Genomic DNA, 27,319 nt, shown 5'->3' with positions numbered 1-27,319 from the left:
CCTAGGTGCTGTAGCTAGGGGTGCTGGGGGTGCAGCCGCACCCCTTGGCTTGAAGTGGTTTACAGTTTGGTTCAATGGCTTTCAGCCCCCCCACTGTACACATTGCTCCAGCACTGTAGTGGGGCTGGCAGAAATGGGCAGATTCTAGGGAATTCTAGGTCAGAAATAGATGGGAATAGGCAGAGTTAGGGGAGCACCAGGTGATTACAGGTGAGGGCTCTGGACTGGGCCCAATTGTTGCCCCCAGGTGGGCTGTAGCTGCTGTAGCCCCTGGCGCCCCGGGCAGGAACTACAGCTCCCATGAGACCATGGGAGGGGGCGGGGCTTGGACCGCAGGCTCCGCCCCCGGCGGCGCCTGGTTGGCTGCGGCCGGGTGAGGTCAGGTTGTCGATGGTGACGGGGGGACGCGGCGGGGCTGCAGCCGGAGCCGGAGCCTCAGTCGGTGTCGGGAGCCGGAGCCGCTGGGGCCATGGGCTGGCGGGCGGGGGCCGCCGCTCTGCGCACCCAGCCTGCCGCGCGCTAGCGAGCCGCCGGGGAAGATGGCGGAGAGGTAGGTGCGGGGACCCCCCCCTCCCCACGGCACCTGTTCCCCCCCCACCACCTCTCCTCTCCCCTCCGCCAGCGCCTGCCGCTCCCCGCTGCCGGGCTGGGGTCCGTGTGCCCCCTCGCAGCCCCACCCCCACCCCCAGCATCCCCTTCTTCTCTCAGACCCCCCCATCACAGCCCCACCACGTCCCGTCCCCCCCCTCGCCGGGCTGGGGTCCGTGTGCCCCCTCGCAGCCCCACCCCCACCCCCAGCATCCCCTTCTTCTCTGACCCCCCCCATAGCCCCACCACGTCCCCCCCCTCGCCGGGCTGGGGTCCGTGTGCCCCCTCGCAGCCCCACCCCCACCCCCAGCATCCCCTTCTTCTCTGACCCCCCCCCTCACAGCCCCACCACGTCCCGTCCCCCCCCCCGCCGGGCTGGGGTCCGTGTGCCCCCTCGCAGCCCCACCCCCACCCCCAGCATCCCCTTCTTCTCTCAGACCCCCCCCTCACAGCCCCACTGCGTCCTCCCCCGCCGGGCTGGGGTCCGTGTGCCCCCTCGCAGCCCCACCCCCAGCATCCCCTTCTTCTCTGACCCCCCCCTCACAGCCCCACCACGTCCCTTCCCCCCCCCCCCGCCGGGCTGGGGTCCGTGTGCCCCCTCGCAGCCCCACCCCCAGCATCCTCTCTTCTCTGACCCCCCCCCATAGCCCCACCACGTCCCGTCCCCCCCCCCTGCCGGGTTGGGGTCCGTGTGCCCCCTCGCAGCCCCACCCCCAGCATCCCCTTCTTCTCTGACCCCCCCCCCAGCCCCACCACGTCCCGTCCCCCTGCCGGGCTGGGGTCCGTGTGCCCCCTCGCAGCCCCACCCCCAGCATCCCCTTCTTCTCTGACACCACCCATAGCCCCACCACGTCCTGTCCCCCCCCACGCCGGGCTGGGGTCCGTGTGCCCCCTTGCAGCCCCACCCCCAGCATCCCCTTCTTCTCTGATCTCCCCCCCCCCCCATAGCCCCACCACGTCCCGTCCCCCCGCTGGGCTGGGGTCCGTGTGCCCCCTCGGAGCCCCACCCCCAGCATCCCCTCTTCTCTGATCCCCCCCCATAGCCCCACCGCGTCTTCCCCCCTGCTGGGCTGGGGTCCGTGTGCCCCCTCGCAGCCCCACCCCCAGCATCCCCTTCTTCTCTGATCCCCCCCCCATAGCCCCACCACGTCCCCCCCCCCCTGCCGGGCTGGGGTCCGTGTGCCCCCTCGCAGCCCCACCCCCAGCATCCCCTTCTTCTCTCAGACCCCCCCTATAGCCCCACCACGTCCCGTCCCCCCGCTGGGCTGGGGTCCGTGTGTCCCCTCGCAGCCCCACCCCCCAGCATCCCCTTCTTTCTCAGACACCCCCCCCCATAGCCCCACCACGTGTCCCCCCCCTTGCTGGGCTGGGATCTGTGTGCCCCCTTGCAGCCCCACCACCACTGCATCCTCCCCCTGTTGGGCTGGGGTCCGTGTGCCCCCTCACAGCCTCACCCCCCCAGCATCCCCTTCTTCTCTCAGACCCCCTCACAGCCCCACCGCGTCCTCCTCCTGCTGGGATGGGGTCTGTGTGCCCCCTCAGAGCCCCACCCCCAGCATCCTTTTCTTCTTTCAGACCCCCACCCATTGGGCTGGGGTCCATGTGCCCCCTCACAAACCCACCCCCAGCATCCCCTTCTCTGAGACACCCGCTCCCAACCCCAGCATGTCCTCCCCCTGCTGGGGTGGGGTCCATGTGCCCCCTTACAGCCCCACCCCCCCAGCATCCCCTTCTTCTCTCACACACCCCCTCACAGCCCCACCCCTACCATGTCCCCCACCCTGCTGCTGAGCTGGGGTCTGTGTCTTCTCCCCTTACAGCCCCACCCCCACTGTGTCCCCCTCCTCCCGAAACCAACCTCATAGCCTTACCCCCACTGTGCCCCCCTCCCTCCTGAAACCCTCCCTCACAGCTCCACCACATCCCCCTCCCCCCTGCTGGGTTGGGGTTCCTTGTGGGGGGGTCTGTGCTAGTGGTGTTGGGTTTTAATGCCTCCCTCCCCTGCTGTGGGGTGTGGGTGTCTGACATGCTGTGGGGAAGGGTTGCTGGGGGTATCTGAACAGGGGCTTATGTGGATGTAGGGTAGTATGGGATATGGGGACTGGGGTGAAGGGGCAAGTGCAAAAGAGGGTGGGTTTGGGGTATGTATATGTGACAAGTGAGAAGGGGTAGGCGGTGGGTGTTGGCAGGCTGCACACTGATACAGGGTAGGGGTGCATATGGGTGTGTGCAGGGTATAGTGAGTATAGGCTAGTGTGTGTGTGTGTGTGTGGGGAGGGGGGTAGGGATGTCCGTGTGGTGCTGATTATTATGGGGTGGTGAGATGGGTGTGTGTGTGTGGATATAGGGAAAAGGGGAGTGTATGGTTCAAACTCTTCACATGGTAGGGTCTGTTCAATGGTATTGGGATAAAGGGGGTGTGGATTACAGGGCTGCAGTGGGATGTGCTGGGGGTGTATATTGGTATGGGGTAGGGCGTGTGCCTAAGGGGGATGAGTTGTTTGTGCTGGAATGGCTTTTATTTATTTTACATGTGCAGCACTTGCAATCCTCAGTCTTTCTCTGTCCTGTATGCTGCTCAGCGGCTGTGTTGCTACTGCTACTTCTCCTACTGCTTTCTGAGCCCTGCATTCTTGAGCTGCAAAAACTGCAGGATTTTTTTTTTCCTGTGTGATACCAGTTTAATCAACCCTCAGGTGACCTCTGCAGAAAAACCCACAGCTGCCATGCTCCTACACCTCACCTGGCAAACAGCGCTTGGGTGGCTTTTAGAAAAGCCATTAAAGGGAATTCATTATATGAGGTCCTAGGTGCATGAAAGCAGCAGGTGGCTTGAATGAGGCTATGCCTGTCACTGTGTTTACATCTGGCCCAGTAGTAAACAAGGTGTGGTACTGTGATTCAGTGCCATCAGCCCACCAGGTGTGGTGCTGTCTCTGCAGTTTTTTGTGCACCATTGACTGTGTCATGGTAGCATGTGCCCAGATAGTAGTTGCCCTGAACGCTAATATAGCTGCACATTCATTAAAAACAGTGTGATTACACTTCACTGAAAATCTGCTGCCTTCATTTGCACTGTTGCTAGGAGTGCTAATTTCTTTGACGTGAGGGGGAATCAACACCCTTGCACTTGAATAATTTGGCTTAATTTTAGAAATGTCCAGCTGTGTTTTTTTTATATGGAGAGAGACAAACAGTTTCTTGCAGTGTAGCATTCATGGGTGTGACCTGCTATCTGTAAGCTTCAGGCAGTGGCTGGACTGTGCTGGCAGGCTAAATTAGATCTGTTCTTACGTTGAATGCCTTTTTGTAGTACTGTTGTTGGGATGTTAGGGCTTTGTTACATCATTGATTTTAATTGATGAAATGGCTTATTTCTTCTGCACTATTAACTATTCTCTAAGAGTGAACCGTAAAGAATGGATGCAGAAGATAGGGATCAAGGTCCCCAGTGTTGATTACCCTCCTTCAATCACAGTGAAGTAATTGTATGAGATATGGCCCTGTGAACCTAATAGATTCTCACTCGGGCTGTGCCTGGAGGAGAGCGGACTCCTCCCTGCAGGTCTCAGCCAATACATGCTGGGGGGAAATTCCTTGGCTTAGTTTAAACCCAGTGCTAGTGAACCTGTCACTGCAGCTAGTGCACCTAACCCCATTTACACACTGGGATGGAACTGTTTGATTTTTTTCTTAGAACCCAGTGAAGTAGATTCTGCCAGCACCTCCTGGGGCAGAAAATCCTCAATATGTATCCTTTGGGAGAGGGAAGCTGGCAGAGGAAGGCCCTCTGATTTCCAACTTTGTTTCTGTACCCAATTCTGTGGGCAGCATTTCCTATTGAAAGCTCTTGCCTATGGAATTTGCTGCCACTGGAGATAAGATGGGCCTAGATCTAGCCTCCCTGCAAGCCTTATTTCTTCTCATTAGTGGAAGACCTGTGTGAAGAGAGAAGGCTACTAGTGAGGTTGATCCGGTTTGAGGTTAAGGAGGGAGGGGAGCAGAGTTGTGGTTCTTCTGATAGAACTGATATTGCTTATGTAGAGGTGCATGAGGTACGCTTTCAGCAGTGTTCACGTTAGTTACCTGTATTTATAGGGTGTCTGTGGTCTCTGGGTGTACTCTGTGGTTTAAATATGGTAATAAACAATTCTAAATAAAAGAAGCAAAAATGCCAGTCTTGTGTAACTTGCAGCTTTGAAGGAGATGAGGCCAGTTGGCTAAGAGCCCAGGATTTCATAGCTCGTAAACAGAGAAAATTTGGGTAAAGAGATGCAGCAGGATATGGGTAAATGTATTTCTATTGGGTGCAAGTGCTTTATTGAGAACATCCTGCTTCTGGCTACTAACAACCTTACTATTGGGACAATGAATTTGAGTGATCTGTACAGGGTTGGGTCAGAGATGGATCCCATAATTAAGATTGGTCAGTCTTTCTCCCAATCCTACAAACCTAAGATGTTCTTTGTATCATTAAAGCCAAGGATCTTTCCTAGCTTGTTTAAAAGCTCTTCCCTGTGCCCTCTCCATGGCAAGGTAAGATGATCAAACCAGGATGAGAACTTTAGATTGGCCCCCAGGGGTGGTGTGCAACTTCCCTTTTTATAGAAAGCAACAGAGGGTCCTGTGGCACCTTTAAGACTAACAGAAGTATTGGAGCATAAGCTTTCGTGGGTGAATGCCCACTTCATCAGACACAAGACTAACACTGCTACCCCTTTTTATAGAGACTCTCTGTTGTGGGGTTTGCCTTCTGACTCTTAGTTCCACAATATATCCATGTATATTTGCTCCTGCTAGAATCAATCAGCCATTTCATAGGTTGTAACACACATTCCCCGGATGCTTTTGGGACCTGTAATAAGAAAAGGGAAATCTAGGCTACCTGTCAGGAAGGAATATCCTGACAATTGGACAATTTCACAGCCAAATAGTTCTCTCTAGAGAAGTGGTGGAAGCCCCACCTACTGGAACATTCATGTTTAGACTAGAAAATGTGCAATATGGAACAATCCTGCTCTTCCTTAGGGAGATGGGATACCATGGCCTATTACTGATCTTCTCTTCCATCTCTAACTTGTATGATTCTCACGTGTTTAAATCTTTTTGAAGGTATCTGTGTTGTTTCCAACTTGTTGTCTATCAACAAATTTGGGAGCAGTTCAATCAGAGGACTGGGATTGGGATTCCTAGGTTCTGTCCTTTTGTCACTGACTTACTCTGACCTTGGACAAATCATTTAAACTCTCTGATACCAAGTTCTTGCTGTAAAATGGGTATGAGCCCTGCCCACCTTACCGGGATGCGGAGAATTAAGTGTAAATTTGACTCTTCGAAATTCTTGGTGCTAGAATAGTGCAAGGATTAGCATACCCTTTCCACAGGCGCATTTCTGCTTTAGACAGTTGACCAAATGAAGAGCAGCATTCGCAACTCCAGACACTGGTGAATTTTCTCCATTCAGAGCTGTTAATATTTACAATGATCTGTGTTTATGATCATCTGTCCAGGTCGTATATCTATGTTCAGGCTGGCCAACCTAAAAATCCATGCCAGGAATTTCCATACTAGCATGCCTAAGGAGGGATACTTCAGTCCTGATTAAGTGTTGTACTTTTCAGCATCCTTGTTCAGAAGTTTTGGCCTCTGTTGGGATTTTGTTGCATGTTTAAATGATAGTGTAGGTGGAATACATGTGATGTCTTCATCAGCAAGTAGCTTGGTTTGGGATGATTTATGTAAGATCCTGCAGGTTTGGATAACCCATTCTTTCAATCTATTTATGATAGTCTCCGTGATTTTACCAACAGTAAGACTGCAGACTTGTTGGGTTGCGCCCACTCCTTTCTGAAATGGAGGGTACCCCTCAAATTCTAAGGTGATTTCATAACATGGTGATGTGTGGTATTTTAAAAACAACAGAACTAATAGAACATAAACATTTCAAGTGTCTGGGCTGATCCGAGGTGTAAAACAAATGTTAGTGGGGTTGCCAGTTCACATGCAGCTCTACTGATATTCTGGGCACTGGTTATGAATCATTGGGGCATGATGATTAATTGGGGTGTAAGATTTTATGCTTTACAATCACTGTACAATGATAGTGGTTATCATTCATCCCATGCATTCTTATAACATATTTATTTGGAAATGTTCATGGCCCCCAAAGGTAAATATTATAGAAAACTTCATTCTTACCCCCGATCCATGTCCCTTGATGAGGTTTTTCTCTGCTTAAATTCTGTAATGATCCTACAGTAACCTCTTCCCTTTAGTATGTTTACAAAATAATTTGTTGTTCCTCTCTTCAGCAACCATGCTCTCCCTCTTGTATTTTTTGCTTCAGTGATTATTACCTTGCATGCTCTAGATAACTCATTGAACTTTGACTTCTCCTTTTCCTCTTCCATCACTTCTCAAAAGATTTCTGCTGTAATTCTCTTTCCATTTTGCTGCTAATCCAGGATGGCTATTTTTAATCCCCTACTTGCTTTCTTGGCAACTGGGATAAATCTACTCTAGGTGCTAAGTGGAACCACTTGAGTATTTTCCAGGCAGCATATACACCCTGCCCTTTAAATTAGTTGTTCCTTTTTGAGTGCACTTGTACAACTTCTAACACTTGCTTTCTCAGAGTTCTACCTTCTCCCCCTGTCTGCTTCAGTCTAGCAATGAAAAAACTGCAGCACTGTGTTGCTGCTACCATGTGTCTCTCATGGAGTTAGTAACTGCTATGTCTGTTAGCACTTCCCCCTTGCTGGCACCTTGGATTCCCCTTCAGAGAATGCTTTTGCCTTGCCATCCCTGCTTTGAGTTATCAGCTTTTCCTGGCTGGGTGTGGATTTTCCAGAAAGTTAGGTTATGTCTACACTGCACTTTCATCAGTAAAACTTTTGTCGGTTGGGGGCGTGGAAAAAACCACACCCCTGACAGACAAGTTTTACCGATGAAAAGCGCCGGTGTGGACAGCGCAACCACCCCTCATTGGGATTGGTTTTATTTTGTCGGCAGGAGAGCCCTTTGCTGCAGACACAGAGTGGCTACACCGCGTACCGTACAGCTGTGCCGCTGTAAAGTAGGCCATGTTTACACTGCACGAGTCTCAGGCCAGACCCTTTCCCTTGATGGCTAACTCCAAGGCCACCTATCCCTGTGGGCTTGTAACGCCTTTGCAGACACTAGATTCAGCCAACTAAATCTGACTCACTTTTCTAACTTCACTATGTTGCAAATGATGAATGTATTCTGTGTATGCAATGCTATATGCTCTTGTATTCTTCTACTGATGTAGCACAGTTGGGGACTTAACTCTTGGATAGCAGCTGCTAGCGGGCCTAGTGGATAGTAAGCTTCCCCCCCTCCCTCCCCTCCACGGATATCTAACCTGGTGGCCCTTGGTCTCCTAGATTCAAGCCTCTTCCTAGCCCTCCCAAAGAGCCTCCCTTACTCAAGAGGGTGTTATCCTGAGCAGGCAGGCTTCCATCCCAGCAGGTGTTCTGGTTCCTTAAGGACCTAAATTCCTCCTGCTTTACAATAAACTCTCAGCCACACAACAGGGGACTGGATCTCCTGTCTATACACTATGCATCTGATGAAGTGCGTTTTAGCCCACGACAGCTTATGCCCAAATAAATTTGTTAGTATCGAAGGTGCCACAAGGCCTCCTCGTTGTTTTTGCTGATACAGACTAACACGGCTGCCACTCTGAAACCTGTCTATACACTCTATATGGAAATTTTGTTAATATTTAGCTTTAAAAAATCAATAGAAGCAAACAAGGAATGTAGGCTCATGAAATATAAGGTATAGTAAGCCAGTGGCGCATTTAATAATAATAAAAAAAACGACTTCTTTTAAAATGAGAAATGTGCAATTTTGACTGTTGGTTAACATCTCATAAAACTTGTGGCAAATGAAGCCTGAAATAGACTGTCAGAATGAGAAGCCTTTGCTTATTGTATTTTACAGATAGTGTGATCCAGAAAATTTTGTTCTTGAATTGAACACTGATTGGTGGTTATATTTCTGGTACAGAGCAGAGCTATTTCTTGACTTCTGAATCATTAACTCATCATTGCAGGTTTCCAAATACATTTGGCAGTAGAGAGAGAACTTATTGAGGACATGGGGGTTAAGTGAAAAGACAGCAAAATGATATCTGGATATGAATGCACCGTAGAGGGAAAGGTAGCTGTCTTTCTTCTCTCTCGCCCCCCCCCCCCCCCCCCCGTTAATGGTTATTGTGTACAGTTGAGTTTGAACTGATTGGTGTAAGGGTGGCTAACCTGTTGTGTTTATAACTGTGCAGTGCCCTCAGGCTGCCCTCCTCTTTCTTATGAGGGCACAACACATAAAATTCCTCTCCTATCAGTAGGAGAAAAAGGGATATGCTATTTCAGAAAAATCTCTATCCAACAGTAAATTCTTGTAACTATTAATGCTTTGTGCTTCTCTGGCACCTTCCATCTGAGGCTCTCAATGCATTCTACAAATGTTCATTTAGACCAGTGGTCCCCAACTTTTTTCGTTTGGCAGGTGCCAGATGATGAGCCACGGAGGACTGTGGCGGTGGACAAGCGTGCCGAATTGGCGGCATTTCAGCAGCGACGCCGATACTTCTCGGCGGCATTTCGGCGGATGCTTGTCCGCTGGCCAGTACGTGGGCTCACTTAGACGCCCCGGTGGACGCCATGGTGCCCGCGGGCACCACGTTGGGGACCCCTGATTTAGACTTTCAACACTCCTGTCACTATTCCCGTTTTATACATGGGAAAATAGACAGTGAGGATGATCCTGTCCAAGGTCACACAAGAATTACATGGCAGGGCCAGAAATAGAAGAACCCAAGTCTTCAGACTGTCCTGGGCCTTGACCATGAGATCACGTTTCCTTACCTCTACTGTTAAGCATTATCAGGAATCGTTTGCATTTATGTTAAAGTGAAACACTGCAATGTAGCATTTACAGAAAACAAATATGAATCTGTGTCCATTTCTGCTGCTGTCAGATGCACGTGGTCTCTGGTCTGCCTTTTTTGACGTGATGACATTTCTCTGTTTGCCTCATTGCATTTTTATCGATCTATTTGCTCTGTGCTCTGCTCGAATGTAAATGACTTGCACAGGCAACGTGTTTGGAAATCCAACCTCTTTACCATCTAGAAATGTTACTAACCCTGTGAGTTGAAGGTACATTATTATTTTATTGATTTCTATAGTTCCTCTTGCAAGCTTGAAAGCACTTCATATGCTGTAGGCAGGTAGCATGTGAAGAAGTTCTTTACCTAGTAAAATGCAGCCATCTCCAGGGTGGAAAATGGCAGCCTTTTCTCCAGACCAGAGTTTAGCATTTTTTACTTCCCATCCTATATTTCAAATGGGGGAATTCAGGTTGTCAGACTGTATTTACCCATAATCAGAGTTTGTCTAGAACACTTGCTGCTCTTAAGGAGGGAAAAATCTCTAATGACAAATGACTGCAACTGGTTTTGTCTCTGAAAAACAGCAGCACATTACCCACATGGAGGGGGGGATTGCGTTACATGCAGACTCAGAAGGAAGAGTGCTTCCTATTAAATTGCTGGCCTCACTTCCTGTTGCATCTTGGATATTGTTAGCCTGCCATCTAAATCCTGACCTGGCCCAATCCTCCTAAATTACTGAACTCTGAGATCACAGCCAAAGGTAGTCTAGCAGAGCATATGGCACATGTACCAGGTTTAATGTCACTAAAGTTTCACAACCTCTTCTTCGGTAACTAGCTTATCCACTTAATATAATAATAGCAATCAGCCGGAGGATATATAAGCTTCCTGTATGGTATATGATTCTGCTTTGAGCCTCATCATTTATTACTCCTGAGGGAATTCTGCACCAAAAAATTAAAAATTCTGCGCACGCTATTTTAAAATCCCTGCAAGTTTTATTTGTCATTGAATAAATGCAGAGGTTCCAGCATGGCAGTGGGGGGCACAGGCCACTGGCTGTATGAAGGTGGGAGATCACCCTGCAACACCCCCACCCCTGGGACATGGACTTAGCGGTGAGGCTGTACCTGACTCTGACACAGCACAAGGCCCGGGCCTGCCCCAGAAACACCCTGGGCCCTGCCCCTCTGTGCCAGGTGCACCAGGTGTGGGACAGGCAGACTCAACCAGGCAGGATCCAAGTGTAGAGGGGCTCAGTGTTGGGGGGATCCAGGTGTGGGGAGAGAGGGCTCTGTGTGGACAATCTGGGTGCAGGCAGCTCAGTGGGGGGGGTCTAGGTGGGGGGGATCTGGAGGTACAGAGTCTTGTTGGAGGGGGGTTCCAGGTGCAGGAGCAGTGGAACTCTGCAGGGGTTTCCAGGTGATGTGGCTGGGGCTCAGTGGGGGAGATTGGGTGCTGGGGAAGTGGGGCTTGGTGGGGGTCTGGGTGCAGCTAGTTGGGGGCCAGTGGCATGGGTGTCTGGATGGGCAGCTCAGGGTGGTGCAAGGGGTGGGACTTGTCAGGGTCAGGGTTTGAATGCAGGGCGCTCAGTAGGGGTGGTCTGGGGTGCAGGGATGGGGGTACAGAGGCAGGGGGTCTGGGTGCAGGGGGCTTCAGATTCAGGGGTTGAGGTTCAGTGGGGTGGGGTTTGGAGTGCTAGGGGCTTCTGGGTATATGGGGTGAGGCTTGGCAGGGATGTCTGGGTATGGGAGGTCTGGCGGCATGGGAGTTGGAAGGATACAATGACCCATTCCCCCCACAGCTGAGGAGTGATGGGGGCAGGAAGCAGGGGAGGATGCTGAGCTTTCTGCAGCAGGGGGAGGTTTGCAGGGAAGAGGAAGTCCCATCCTCTCCTGCCTCCAACCCAGCTGGGACTAGCAGCTGATCCTGGCTCAGGGCAGGAGCAACTGGCTGGGGTGTCCCCAGCCCCGTGGTGCTCTACCTCTGCCAGCTGTTCAGGTGCCTGAAACGATGTACCTGCGCTGCTAGGGAGTGGTGTGTGACTGCTCTTGCAGCTTTCCTTTGCTTCCCTGTCAGTCATCTTTCTGCGGGTAAGCAAAGAAATCTGCAGGGGACATGAATTCTGTACACACATAGTGGCGCAGAATTCCCCCAGGAGTAACTTATAAACTGGTATAAGCTATGCTATGTGTGTGTTAATTTCCTTTTATGCCTACTTTTGAGTGCACGTGTGCCACAGAGCTTTCATCAAATTCCCCATTACAAGCCCACTGCAACTGCTCTAGGTAAAAATCCATTGATGTATTAATGTTTGATTACTCTGGTAATATTTAATGTGGCTGTAAACGTTTAGAAAGGTTTCCAGGCAGGAAAAACATCAGGCAGAAAATCAGTATTTGATAGATGCAGAGCAATTGAGTGATCTGTTAAATGTGTATATGTATATGAATACATACACACACGTGTCTGTCAGGCCAGCAGGCTCAAAGATCACATGTGGCTTGTTTAGTCTTAGTGGAGAAAAGATGGCACTTACTGAGGCTGCTGGACCCAGATAGATCCTGTGGGTCTCTCTGGCTCTCCAACCATCTGACAAAACACATCCTGTGCTACTTAGTTGTCACATAAGATCTTAAAGTCCTGGCCAGAACTAAGAGTGATGGAAAGCAGTGCCTGGAAGCTGCAAGAGGAGTACCACTGACTTTTTTTTTTTTTTTTTTTTTTATTTGTGGGGCTGACTAATCTATACTTCTGATGATCAGTTCCAACAAAACCCAGCCAAACTTCCAAGGGATTTAGGCACTTCCACATTGGAATTGGTTCAGGGTTTGGCCTTCCTTTCAGGAATGGGAAGGCAACTTGGATCTCAGGGCTATGTACACAGGAATTCGTCCCTCTTGTGAAAATCCCAGTAGTGTTTCTTGCCCCTGTCCTTTATAGTCATGAATCTTGATAGCCATTCTGAAAGGCAGCATTGGGGGGGGGGGGGGAGTTGACAGCTTTTTCTCATCTTCTCAAGCTTCGAGAAATCCTTTCCTTTATTCCTTCTTGGGATCAAACTAAAATCCACCTTTGGGTACCTCTGAGGTAAGTGTCCCCACTTCCCATTCTACGTGAGGAGTGAAATAAATACCGGTACTAATAGGCCTGGTATATAAAAGCCTAGCTAGATTTCTCTGCCTGAATCTGTTTGAAAAGATTTTCTTATGCTCTCAGCTGTAGTAGGCTCCCTATTCCCTTCTAAAAGTCATGTGCCCATCTGCCTCTAGTGGCATATCCTATCCAACCCACCTCTCCGGGTGTGTATCAGAATTGGTCAGGAGAAGGGAGGCTGAAATGAGGATGGAAGAACTAATTTCGTGGCACATATCTGTGTTAATTAAGAATGATTGTTATAAAACAACAGGGTGGCATGGGGGTAGTCTCCATGAGATTTTCCCCTTCAGATAGAATTTGTGGGTTTTTTAGGACTGCTGGGAGCTTTTAGATCTATTTCACCACGCACCCTTTGAAGTGATGCTGTTGAATCTGTCATAGCTCCCAATAGTATCACTTTCAAGGCTGTAGGGAAAATTTAGAAAATGAATACGTCAAGCTTGCATTCATTTAGAAGCCTTTTTAGTTTTGCATATCTAATATTGCCTTAATGTCACCTTGAGTAATCTGTATCATAGTGCAGATACTCAGTGCTACAGCAAGGTTTGTGTCAATCTCTTCATTCAAATCTGTTTGAGAGTAGGGTGTGGCCTATAAGTTAATTAAAAAAAAAAATTTGCTCCAGGGAGCAACTTAGCATATGTTCTGGTTTTATGAAATTTCCAATTAAAAATCTGAATATCAAGGCTTATTTACTCTGTCTTGAAGGAAAAGTGGCGGCTATGACACTAAGCTTTGACTAGTGATCACTGCATGCAGTAATGCCTGGAGCAACTATTTTTTTTTCTCAAGGAAACTTTGTTTAGATAACTGACGGATCTACTTTTCCCTTCTTTGCTGGGAGTGATTCACAGTGAAATAAAGCCTTTTTCTACTCTAGCCACTAAGAAGAAAGGACAGCAGAATTGCTCTTGGCCGATCAAATGAAGATTTTTAAAGCAAGTAAGCAATAGTCCACGTGACAGCACTTTCGTGCAATATCGTTGGTGCGCCAGTATTGCATATAACCTCTGGCAGGCTGGAGGTGGGGAAATGTGACTAATATTGCAACCCTGTGCAGTATAACTGGCGTCCATTGGCACTAAAACCAGTGAGTGGTCTTTAAGACAAATCGGTCAGGTTGTAACCCCTGTCAGAGAGGTACCCCCTCCTGGGGAGTCTCGCATATACTAGTTCAAACTACGTTCTCCAGAGACCAACAGACAAAGGAAAGGACTTTTGGCATAAATAGCCTGAATTTAAATGGACTCAGTGCTTTCTTTCTGATCCAGCAAACGGACATAACCTTCTGCCCAATGGGGTCTAATCCTTGCAGAAGGGTTGTAAAGTCTTGACCTAGTTGGGCCCTATAAGACTGATGGGTGACCTCTGGCTTGGCCCAAGGAGGGGGAATACAGGTGCAGTGACCCTGAAACTGTGATCATCTGGCTGGATTTACCTTAGACCACTGTCCCTGTGATAGTTTATGAACCTCCAGGTCACCATCGTTTTTCAGAACGAGCAGTAACTTTACAAATACCTCACCAGTATGGAATTGAGTTGTAAGTCCTCTGGTGATCCATGGTGCTGTGGTCTAGAGTTGAATTATATTTGCTCAAATGTTCCTCCTTAGTTTGAAACCTCACAGCAGCAGGTAGGAAGTCCTAGCAGGGAAAGTCTTGCTGGGTGTATGTGAAGGTTTAGGACCCAGTATAGAACCAGACCTGGTGTTGGTGATGGTGTGAGGGAAGCAGAGTTGTTTGTAAGTACAATTCTGCCTCTGGGCTCTACTACTAACATCAATAAAGAAAATATTCAATACAATTAATAAAAACTCTTGGAAGGTGCTGCGTTTGGGCAGGAACTCTGTGTCTGCTTTATGAAGACCAGAGTAGGCAGCCTAGCTGCTTAGTATGAGATTGCCGCCCCCCCCCCACTTGTTTATCCCCATCTAACCTGTGAAAAATGAGTCATGTCTGTAGTGGGACTTGAAGTTCCTAGCTCTGGGCACCATGTTTCATGCAGCTGATCCTGACAAATCAAGGGGGTTTCTGTTCTTGAAGTTGTGGCAGTGGAGTAGTTTTTGTATTTTGTTGGGTCAGGTCAGATTTGCATTTCTCTGAATGAATCAAAATGGCTAAGGGGGTAGGCTCTCAAAATGTAAATGAAGGGGTGGATGGAGCAGCAGGTTGCTGTCACTGATTGGCCAGTTGGGGCACTGTGCGCTAGTAAACTCCAATTCTGTTGATCTTGGGTGGTCAGCAGGTATGTTAGTGAGCACTAAGGGATGAGCTGCCTTCATGTTGGTTCGTATAGCACTGAGGTATGGTTGGTACTCAGTAACAAATAACTCCTACTCACTAAACTTAATATTAAGTATAAGGACCTGATCCAGCGCCCACTGAAATAAATTAAAAGATTTTTTTGGATTTCCATGGCCTCAGGATCAAACCCTAAGAGCCCATAACCCACAATAACGGGTGAAGTATAACAACCTAGGTAAATACATGGAAGATATACTTTGAATGTCTCTTTATCTGTACTAGGAATATAGCAGTGATTTGTCTTAGGGCTGGTCCACACTAAGCCCCCAGTTTGAACTAAGATATGCAACTTCAGCTACGTGAATAACGTAGCTGAAGTCGAAGTATCTTAGTTCGAACTTAAAGGTACTTACCGTGGGTCCACACATGGCAGGCAGGCGCCCCCGTCAACTCCGCCTACTCCTCTCGCGGAGCAGGATTACCAGCATTGACGGCGAGCACTTCCGGGATCGATTTATCGCGTCTTCTCTAGACGTGATAAATCGATCCCAGAACATCGATTGCTTGCCACCAAACCAGCGGGTAAGTATAGACGTACCCTTAGAGATACTTACAGATGGTGGTACATAGATTTGCCTCTCAAGGCTCTGAATATAGCTTTCTACCTAGGTATTTTAATAAAGAGAATAACACTTCAAGAGGTGAGATTATATGGAAATACTTGCATTTCTCCCGTGACTGAAAATAATTGGTTTTTAAACCTTGTACCTCATATGGTATAACTGTATGCTTTGTCATCAGTTATTACTTATTAGTGTTTATAATGAGGGAAAACTACGGCAGAATGTCACAATGAAAGCTCACTTATTTTGTATTAGTACAGTACATTGCAAACACATGCAGAGCTGTCTCTACAACCAAAAGCTTGAACATAAATCTTTCATTTTGGTACCCTGGGGAAGATGCTACAAGTTAATTTTAAGCCTGTGCTATTTATCCTTTAAAATGCCTTCTCTTCCAGATCCAGATTCAACTGTTAGGATTTTAGTTTGTTAAATTATCAAGGTGGTCAAAATTAAAAGTTGAGTCTTCCAAATGAGGAAAAGCATCTGAAAGAAGAGCCTTAGTGAATAGGAAGAACTAAAAGACGAGAGAGATGCATTGTTTACATTACATTGGTACCTGGAGGCCCCAGTCAGGATCAGAGCCCTGTTGTGCTTGGAACTGTACAAAGACACATGAAGACATGGTGCTTGCCCTAAAGAGCTTGCTAACTAAGGGTATGTCTACACTACGAAATTAGTTCGAATTTATAGAAGCCGGTTTTATTGAAATCGGTTGTATACAGCCGATTGTGTATGTCCACACAATAAAATGCTCTAGGTGCTCTAGTCGGCAGACCGCGTCCACAGTACGAGGCTAGCGTCGACTTCCGGAGCATTGCACTATGGGTAGCTATCCCACAGCTATCCCACAGTTCCCGCAGTCTCCGCCGCCCCTTGGAATTCTGGGTTGAGATCCCAATGCCCGGATGATGCAAAACAGTGTCGCGGGCGGTTCTGGGTACATGTCGTCAGGCCCCTCCCTCCCCCGTCACAGCAACGGCAGACAATAGATTCGCGCCTTTTTACCTGGGTTACCTGTGCAGACAACATGGAGCCCGCTCAGCACAGCTGAGCTCACCGTCACCATATGTCCTCTGGGTGCCGGCAGACGTGGGACTGCATTGCTACACAGCAGCAGCTGCTAACTGCCTTTTGGCGGTAGACGGTGTAGCATGAGTGATAGCCGTGGGGCTGGCAGCCGTAGGGCTGCATTGCACCAGCCCCTTCCAGGCGATGGTATATTATGACTGGTACCCGTCGTCGTCGTACTGGAGTGGCTGTCAATCATGGCCACCTGGGCAGACATGCTACTGTCTCGATGATGACGGTTACCAGTCATAATATACTATTTTCTGCCAATTGCCCAATATTGTCTGCTAAGCACCCAGAAGAGGCCGAGGGCGATGCTGGGTGCTGGCGGACGTGGGGCTGGCAGACGTGGGGCTGCATTGCTACACAGCAGCAGCCCCTTGCCTTTTGGCAGATGATGGTATATTATGATTGGTACCCATCATCATCGTACTGGTATGGCTGTCACTCATGCTGCAGCGTCGGCTGCCACCTTAAGATGTAAAAAATAGATTTGTTCTGTGTTCATTTGCTTCCCCTTCCTCCGTGAAATCAACGGCCTGCTAAGCCCAGGGTTTCCAGTTTAATCTTTGGGGGGACCATTCTGTGTGACAGTTGTTTGTGTTTCTCCCTGTTCCTGTACCTGTACGCCATGTCGTCACTCGGCCCTCCCTCCCTCCCTCCCTCCCGCCCTCCTTCTCCTGGTCCATCAGATACTACTTTCGCGCCTTTTTTCTGACCAGGCGCCATAGCTAGCACTGGGATCATGGAGCCCGCTCAGATCACCGCGGCAATTATGAGCACTATGAACACCACGCGCATTGTCCTGGAGTATATGCAGAGCCAGAACATGCCAAGGCGAAACCCGGACCAGGTGAGGAGGCGATTGCAGCACGGCGACGAGAGTGATGAGGAAATTGACATGGCCATAGACCTCTCACAAGGCACAGGCCCCAGCAATGTGGAAATCATGGTGTCACTGGGGCAGGTTGATACCGTGGAACGCCGATTCTGGGCCCGGGAAACAAGCACAGACTGGTGGGATCGCATCGTGCTGCAGGTATGGGACGATTCCCAGTGGCTGCGAAACTTTCGCATGCGTAAGGCCACTTTCATGGAACTTTGTGACTTGCTTTCCCCTGCCCTGAAGCGCCAGAATACCAAGATGAGAGCAGCCCTCACAGTTGAGAAGCGAGTGGCGATAGCCCTGTGGAAGCTTGCAACGCCAGACAGCTACCGGTCAGTCGGGAATCAATTTGGAGTGGGCAAATCTACGGTGGGGGCTGCTGTGATCCAATTTGCCAGGGCAATGAAAGACCTGGTGATAGCAAGGGTAGTGACTCTGGGCAACGTGCAGTCAATAGTGGATGGTTTTGCTGAAATGGGATTCCCAAACTGTGGCGGGGCCATAGACGGAACCCATATCCCTATCTTGTCACCGGAGCACCAAGCCACCGACTACGTAAACCGCAAGGGGTACTTTTCAATGCTGCTGCAAGCCCTGGTGGATCACAAGGGACGTTTCACCAACATCAACGTGGGATGGCCGGGAAAGGTACATGATGCTCGCGTCTTCAGGAACTCTGCTCTGTTTCGAAAGCTGGAGGAAGGGACTTTCTTCCCGGACCAGAAAGTGACCGTTGGGGATGTTGAAATGCCTATCGTGATCCTTGGGGACCCAGCCTACCCCTTAATGCCATGGCTCATGAAGCCGTACACAGGCAGCCTGGACAGGAGTCAGGACCTGTTCAACTACAGGCTGAGCAAGTGCCGAATGGTGGTGGAATGTGCATTTGGACGTTTAAAAGCGCGCTGGCGCAGCTTACTGACTCGCTCAGACCTCAGCGAAAAGAATATCCCTATTGTTATTGCTGCTTGCTGTGCGCTCCACAATATCTGTGAGAGTAAGGGGGAGACCTTTATGGCGGGGTGGGAGGTTGAGGCAACTCGCCTGGCCGCTGATTACGCGCAGCCAGACACCAGGGCGGTTAGAGGAGCACAGCAGGGCGCGGTGCGCATCAGAGAAGCTTTGAAAACGAGTTTTGTGACTGGCCAGGCTACTGTGTGAAACTTCTGTTTTGTTTCTCCTTGATGAACCCTGCAACCCCCCCCCCCCCGACCCAGTTCACTCTACTTCCCTGTAAACCAACCACCCCACCCCACCCTCCCCTCCCCCTTGCAGAGGCAATAAAGTCATTGTTTTTTCACATTCATGCATTCTTTATTAGTTCCTTACAGAGGTAGGGGGATAATTGCCAAGGTAGCCTGGGATGGGTGGGGGAGGAGGGATGGAAAAGGACACACTGCATTTTAAAACTTTAACTCTTATTGAAGGCCAGCCTTCTGATGCTTTGGCGATCATCTGGGGTGGAGTGACTGGGTGGACGGAGGCCCCCCCACCGTGTTCTTGGGCGTCTGGGTGAGGAGGCTATGGAACTTGGGGAGGAGGGCTGTTGGTTACACAGGGGCTGTAGCGGCGGTCTCTGCTCCTGCTGCCTTTCCTGCAACTCAACCATACGCTCGAGCATATCACTTTGATGCTCCAGCAGATGGAGCATTGCCTCTTGCCGTCTGTCTGCAAGCTGACGCCACCTATCGTCTTCAGCCCGCCACTTGCTCTGTTCTTCCCGCGATTCAGCCCGCCACCTCTCCTCTCGTTCATATTGGGCTTTTCTCATCTCCGTCATTGACTGCCTCCATGCATTCTGCTGTGCTCTATCAGCCTGGGCGGACATCTGCAGCTCCGTGAACATCTCGTCCCTCGTCTTACGTTTTCTCTTTCTAATGTTCACGAGCCTCTGCGAAGGAGAAACATTTGCAGCTGGTGGAGGAGAAGGGAGAGGTGGTTATAAAAGACACATTTTAGGGAACAATGGGAACACTCTTTCATTACAAGGTCGCATATTTCGGCTTGCAGGCAGCCATCGTAGGCCACAGTGTTTTGGCTTTTTTAACCTTCTTAACATGCGGGAAAGGTTGCAAACAGCAGCGCATTTCCCATATCAAGGATGAATTGGGTTGTCCATTTAAAATGGGGTTTCAATGTAAAAGGAGGGGGCTGCGGTTTCCCGGTTAACATGCGGCACAAACACAAGTAAACCACCCCCCCCCCCACACACACACGATTCTCTGGGATGATCACTTCACCCCTCCCCCCCACCGCGTGGTTAACAGGGGGGAACATTTCTGGTCAGAAGAGCAGGAACGGGCGCCTCTGAATGTCCCCCTTAATAAAATCACCCCATTTCAACCAGGAGAGCTTTCTGGAGATGTCCCTGGAGGATTTCCGCTCCATCCCCATACACGTTAACAGACTTGCTTGCTTTTTTTTTTGTAATGTTTACAAATATTTACAAAGTTACACTCACCAGAGGTCTCCTGTGTGCCCTGAGGGTCTTGGGTGAGTTCGGGGGTTACTGGTTCCAGGTCCAGGGTCACAAACATATTCTGGCTGTTGGGGAAACCGGTTTCTCCGCTTCCTTGCTGCTGTGAGCTACCTACAGTACCTCCATCGTCATCTTCCTCGTTCCCCGAACCGTCTTCCCTGTGTGTTTCTCCAGTGAGAGAGTCATAGCACACGGTTGGGGTAGTGGTGGCTGCACCCCCTAGGATCGCATGCAGCTCCGCGTAGTAGCGGCAAGTTTGCGGCTCTGCCCCGGACCTTCCGTTTGCTTCTCTGGCTTTGTGGTAGGCTTGCCTTAGCTCCTTAATTTTCACGCGGCACTGCTGTGTGTCCCTGTTATGGCCTCGGTCCTTCATGGCCTTGGAGATCTTTTCTAATACTTTTCCATTTCTTTTACTGCTACGGAGTTCAGCTATCACTGCTTCATCTCCCCATATGGCGAGCAGATCTCGTACCTCCCGTTCGGTCCATGCTGGAGCTCTTTTGCGATCCTGGGAGGACTCCATGACGGTTACCTGTGCTGATGAGCTCTGCGTGGTCACCTGTGCTCTCCACGCTGGGCAAACAGGAAATGAAATTCAAACCTTCACGGGTCTTTTCCTGTCTACCTGGTCAGTGCATCTGAGTTGAGAGCGCTGTCCAGAGCGGTCACAATGAAGCACTGTGGGATAGCTCCCAGAGGCCAATAACATCGAATTCCGTCCACACTACCCCAATTCCGACCCGCAAAGGCCGGTTTTATCGCTAATCCCCTCGTCGGAGGTGGTGTAAAGAAACCGGTTTAAAGGGCCCTTTAATTCGAAAGAAAGGGCCTCGTTGTGTGGACGTGTCCAGGCTTAATTCGGTTTAACGCTGCTAAAGTCGACCTAAACCCGTAGTGTAGACCAGGCCTCAGACAAATGATATCTGTAGGGCATGGGGATAGGGCTGCAACCAAATAGGCAGATCTTATCTAGATGAGTAATTAAAAGTGTAATGTATCCGTTATCCCCATCTGTCCCACTTAAGCAGGCTTGGCAGAACTTGATTCTTAGTTTTTATAATTGTGATGGATAATATTGATATTTATTTTTAAGCATTTTTTAATTTTATTGATTTTAAATTTTCACAGTTGTGGGAAATTATGGGGGATCAGGCAATAGTGGGAGGTCTGACAATTATTTAATGACAGTAGTTCAGATTAAAGGTAAAGCTTTATAAGTGTTAAAATACAAATTGTCAACATCACATGTCAAAATATACAAAGTAAATATCCTTAAATCAAACTCTATTACAGTCTCAATCTGTATTTTTCTTATGTTGCCTATCTGTAAATTTTGATTATCATTGGAAATATTTTTTCGTCTGTGCATGAGATAAAATCAATGTTGATCAACATTTAGCAATAAAAATCTAATCTTTCCAAGCCTCAACATAAGTGTCACTAATACTTCTTTCCCCCTTTCAGTATCTCCTGAGTCTTTGATCTAGTTTGGTAGAAGCTGTTTAAACCTCAGGTTGTTCAGCTCTCATCCCCAGGACAGACAGTTAGCCATATCATATGTTGCAGTGAGCCAGTTGTCACAGGTACCTACAAGATCTCTATCAAGCATTCTTAAAACTACAATACCCACCTGCTGAAGTGAGAAAACAGATTGACAGAGCCAGACGAGTACCTAGAAGTCACCTCCTACAAGACAGGCCAAACAAAGAAAATAACAGAACACCACTAGCTGTCATCTTCAGCCCCCAACTAAAACCTCTCCAGCGCATCATCAGAGATCTACAACCTATCCTCAAAGATGATCCTTTACTCTCACTGCTACTCTGAAACCTACTTTAATTTTGTCTACATTCAGCTACAGTCGTCCTAGATGGCAACCGGGCTCTCTCCCAGCAGCCGGAAAGCATCTTGTTAAATATCAGTCTTAGTGCTGTGACACATCTGTGCACATGTACTGAAAAGTCAAGGAACTCAATCCTAATTAAGGGTCCTAATGCCAGTCACAAATACATGTGCAGGGTTCCCATTGAATTAATTGGGGGAGCCCCTGTGCATACATTCCATTGAAGAATTTGGCCCTATATTTATTAATGTCTGGGGCATATTTTTGCTAAACTTGACTGTGTAGGAGTAACTAGGTCAGCACATGAGAGAGATTGGGGGGCGGGGGAGAACAAGAGTTGCTTTAAGTCTTTTTTGATTTAGACACATCCTAATTACGTGCACACAAAAAAAAATCGAATGGGCTAAATGTTGGACTGGTAATTTGGTAAATGATCTTACCAAAGAAGGAATATTAATAGTAAGTTAAATTATTTGAATTAGAAAGCCTTGTCTATACTAGAGATCTCGCCACACCAATGCAGCCGCCCCAGTATAGATGTAGTGCTTTGGTGTAAACTGCCGCTTGCACCCAGTGTAGCTTGTCGTGGTTTACACCAACGCAGCACGTCTACACTGGGGCAGCTATGCCATTGGCTAAAACCCTAAATGTAGACAAGTTCTTGAATTCTAATGGGTACTCTCAAGATACTGTTAAGTGCCTTGGCGCTGACCCTGGGCTGGGAGGAGGGAGCCGCTGGAAGGCATGAATTGGCTCCTGATTAACTCCAACTCCCCTGCTTTCCCAGTTGCAGATTCTTGACCCCTTCAGAATGGGAGGCATAGGGAGGGGCAGGATTCATCAGGTAGTCAAACGAGGGCAGCTGTCCCAAAGCTTAAGAGCAGCTCTTGTTTCAACTGCCTGCACAGATGTGAGAAGACAGACTGGCCTCATGATGCCAGGGACCTCCTTACCAAGAGGTATTTGAGGTCTGCTGCTGCTTGTGAGGATGGCTAAGGAGGTGAGAAGCTTGCTAGGGAAGGAGAGGGTGGGCTCCAAGGGGGAAGGTCAAGAGCTGAAAAACCATCTCCTTCAGTTCATTGGTTCTGGCCCCTTGGGTTGCATGGTGTCTTTTGTATCTGAAATCCATTGAGGAAGATTCTGGAAGCTTGATAACAGCAAAGGAAAAGTATATTCCCCTCGCTCTTTCACAGAGCTCACATTTTTCCTTTCCTTCTCTTTCCTCCTTCTCCCACATTACCTCCTGGGAATTATAGTTCCTGGACTCAAAGCTACAGGAACCACCTAGAAACAAACTTAGAGAAACAAGCTTGGGGAAGCTGTCTGCACCTAGCTAGATACAACACACCCTTCCCCTTTTAGTCATCATTGTAAAACTTAGTCACCTCTAAATCATCACTTGAATCAGTAAGTCTTCCAATATTTTAGGCAGTCTCCTTTGACTCACAGCTCTTCTAATGCCTGGAGAGGCAGGAACAAAACTAGGCACTGGAGCAATTCCTAAATGCTAAAGACTATCTATCTCTATCAGTCATCGATGTTCTTTGGTCCAAGGTGGAAGTCCTCATTCTCTTCATGAGCTGTGGACAATCTTGAATGTTCCTTTTCCTTCCATCTATTAATACAGCAGAATGTCCATGGATTTCTGTTATCTGCAAAGACACGAGTATCTTAAACATCCTTTTATGACTGTCCGCTTCACATGAACAGAATCTCCAAGGTGAAGCCTCATGTTTCAAATTTCTTCTGATCTCTGTACTTTCCATTTCACCTGTTTGTTAACATGTTCACAGATGGTTTCATTGTAAGGTTTGATTGAAAAAGGAGAACATGTAAGCCCTTGACAGGTAGTAAGTCATATATTGACCTTGCATCTTAGGAGTATCACCCTTTGAACCATTGAGTGTGGAGTGGTCCTATAAACAGTGTTCATGTAACGTTTCTTTCCATGGTCTTGCTTGCAAACTGGTGAGTTGCAAACTTTCTTTCACTAGTCTGTTCATTTTCTTGACTAGACTATTAGCTCTTAGGTGGTATAAAGAAACTGTTTTGTGCTTGATACCATTGCTACTGAGGTAGTATTGCATTTCAGGAGAGGTCAGTTGCATTCCATTCTCGGTTACAAATTCCTTGGGAAATCCTTCTCTGGTGAAGAGAGATGACCTGAACTTAGTCACTATTTCAGTGGTAACCTTTCCAGTGAGTAACTTTCAGCCACTTTGAATGATCTACCATTACACACAATGCACAGTCAACCTGTGGAACTCTTTGCCAGAGGATGTTGTGAAGGCCAAGACTATAACAGGGTTCAGAAAAGAACTAGATAAATTCAGAGGACAATAGGTCCATCAATGGCTATTAGCCAGGATGGGGAGGGATGCTGTCCCTAGTTTGTTTGCCAGAAGCTGGGAATAGGTGACGGGATGGATCATTTGATTATCTGTTCTGTTCATTCCCTCTGAAGCACCTAGCATTGTCCACTGTCAGAAGACAGGATACTGGGTTAGATGGACCTTTGGTCTGACCCAGTGTGGCTATTCTTCTTATGGCAAACCTTTTCATCGCAGACTGATCTTCAAATGATCCTATTCTGTCAAGAGCCAGTTTCTCCCATGCACAGTTTGGATAGTCAATGGATATTAGAGGAATGCTGAAGGGTTTCTGTGACTTACCAGTACTAGCACGAGGCATGCAATTCTTGATTATTTCCTCAACTTGATGGTTCATCACATTCAAACCTCACATCCTTTTTTAGAAAATGACATGAAGGAACTATGTTTTATAGCAAATTGCTGTACAGACTTTGAATACTATTCACACAATCCAAGAAGGATCTAAATTTGTCCTTGTTATCAGGCTCTGGTGCATCACAAATGGCTTCATTGGTGGCTTGCAGGCAGATCTGTCAAACGGGCAAGGTTCTGGAGGGAAGGCTAGTATTACTTTAACTGGGATTGTTTAGTCTGCAGAAGAGAAGAATGAGGGGGGATTTGATAGCTGCTTTCAACCTGAAAGGGGGTTCCAAAGAGAATGGATCTAGACTGTTCTCAGTGGTACCAGATGACAGAACAAGGAGTAATGGTCTCAAGTTGCAGTGGGGGAGGTTTAGGTTGGATATTCGGAAAAACTTTTTCACGAGGAGGGTGGTGAAGCACTGGAATGGGTTCCCTAGGGAGGTGGTGGAATCTCCTTCCTTAGAGGTTTTTAAGGTCCGGCTTGAAAAAGCCCTGGCTGGGATGATTTAGTTGGGAATTGGTCCTGCTTTGAGCAGGGGGTTGGACTAGATACCTCCTGAGGTCCCTTCCAACCCTGATGTTCTATGATACCAGCTTCAGTATGAGAACACTAGTATTACTCCTGAAACTGAGGACCAGTGTGTGCTGAAGCTGGACTGGAGCGTGTCAGTCTGACAAGGGAACCCTAGCGACTTTAAAATGTAGCTAATGTCTTACTTCATAGTTTAAGTATCTGTCTATTAAAGTAATTGTTGCTGTGCAGCCTTTGTTTCTTCCCTCCCCTTCACCCTGAGGAAAAACCAAGAGTCAAGCTCTTTCCAAGGAGACTTTAAATCTTCAACTTGGTTATTGGGCATACCGGTAATTGCTCAAGCTTTTGTGTGTAGCTACAGCTGCCCTCTGCCCTAGAGGAATGGTTGATCCCACTATCCAAGGTTGCCTTGGGGGAAGGCATTTCTCCAGTTCACACTGAGAGTGAAAAGTTCACCCTTTTTTTTTTTTTTTTTTTTTTTTTGGTACAGATTGGAGGGTAAAACTGGCAGGTGCTGTAGGATGGCTGGCCACTTAACCTTGTCACGGCCAGGGTGGATATAGAGTTGGATTCCATCTCTTGGTTGAGATTCTGAACTAATACAATCTTTCTAGGGGTTTGATCCACTTTGGGTGGAGGGGGGTTGCCTGGCTCATTGGTTAAGGGCTGAATAACTAAGGATGGAAGATCCAATTGTCTAAACAGAGTTAGGAGTCAAAGGCTGTAAGACTTGACTCTGGTGGGCAAAGAGGGTAAGAAGTCCTCATTCATAGAAATCAAGTAAAGTACATGAACTTAAGTTTTACTATTCCTGTATTTAGAATTTCTCTGTCCTGGTAATTCCCTGGAAAGCCTAGTTTGTGCATACTGTCACGGAGTATTGGGGAACTCAGGGCCCTGCACCCCCGGCTTCCTGCGATTCACTATGACTCTCGGCCAGCCAGTAAAGCAGAAGGTTTATTTGGATGACAGGAATACAGTCCAAGACAGGTCTTGCAGGCACAGACAACAGGGCCCCCGTCAGTTAGGTCCAGCTTGGGGTCCCAGGGCATCCCAGCCCTCCCCTTTGGGAGGTCAGAGCCATCTCTGCCTCCCAGCCATCTCTCCAGCCCACGTCCAACACCCTGCCTTCAGCGACCCCTCCCACAGCCTTTGTTCAGTTTCCCGGGCCAAGGTGTCACCTGGCCTCCAACCTCTTCCTGGGTTCTCATGTTACACGCTCAGGTATTCTCCTTCGGGCAATCTCCCATCCCCCAATGCAGACTATCCTAGTCACACTCCCCTGTCAGCATTCACAGACCACAGTAAGAACAGTCCCAGTTCGTCACACATACTTTTACCATTATAGTTCAAGATTTTTTTTAATACATCCATAGACATTTCCTACCAAGCGGTGGTGGCTTGTTTTCCAAAGCAAATTGGGAAAGGGGAAAAGTTACTTCCTCTGAAAGATGCAACAAAACATCCCAAGGGGAGAGTCCTTGGCCCTTAGATTGTTATGCTTGAGAAGTAAGTTACTTTTGTGTCAAATCTTCCAGACTGTATGAAACGTTAAAAAAATCCTCCCAATTCTCTTGTTGCAGTTGGCTCTTCTAAACCTCTGGCTTTAGTGCAGTGGGCCATAGCCACTGCATGGAGGCCATTGACAATAGTCAATTTAAAATCATATACTCGTAGGGTAACTAGATTTTAAAAACAACAAGGAGTCTGTTGGCAGCTTAAAGACTAACAGATTTATTTGGGCATAAGCTTTCCTTGGTAAAAAACCCATTTCTTCGGATGCATGGAGTGAAAATTACAGATGCAGGCATTATATACTGACACACGAAGAGAAGGGAGTTACCTCACAAGTGGAGAACCAGTATTGACAGGGCCAATTCAATCAGGCTGGATGTAGTCCACTCCCAATAATTGAGGAGGTGTCAATTCCAGGAGAGGCAAAGCTGCTTTTGTAATGAGCCAGCCACTCCCAGTCCCTATTCAAGCCCAAATTAATGGTGTTAAATTTACAAAGATTATAAAGGAATTGATGCAAATGGTGTCTTATGAGGCAGAGCATTGAAACTTGATCCGATGATATGACGTTAGTCTTTAATCTTACTAAAGATGGATGAAATCCTATGACCTCTTGGAGTGTATCCCTGGGATGGTGTTTCATTTATTCAAATGAATGACATAACCACTTTGGGGTCGTACACTTCTGGTCCTTCTAATGGAGCTCTTGGGAGTGCTTTATA

At 48.2% G+C, this 27,319-nt stretch overlaps 1 protein-coding gene across 2 annotated transcripts in view; it reads left to right on the top strand.

Annotated features, from left to right (window-relative positions):
• The first annotated feature begins 484 nt into the window (after window positions 1–484).
• ARHGAP39 (Rho GTPase activating protein 39) overlaps window positions 485–27,319 on the top strand; it is a 423,580-nt gene continuing 396,745 nt past the window's right edge. For both annotated transcript variants that reach the window (XM_054018891.1, XM_054018890.1), the window contains exon 1: window positions 485–550. In XM_054018891.1, the coding sequence (XP_053874866.1) occupies window positions 540–550 (11 nt within the window). In that variant the 5' untranslated portion in view covers window positions 485–539. The remainder of the gene's footprint in view (window positions 551–27,319) is intronic.

Source organism: Malaclemys terrapin, chromosome 2, assembly GCF_027887155.1.
Source record: "Malaclemys terrapin pileata isolate rMalTer1 chromosome 2, rMalTer1.hap1, whole genome shotgun sequence".
NCBI classification, from domain to species: domain Eukaryota; kingdom Metazoa; phylum Chordata; order Testudines; family Emydidae; genus Malaclemys; species Malaclemys terrapin.
Note: the sequence above shows the minus strand (reverse complement) of the source record. Positions and strands in the feature narration are given on the sequence as shown.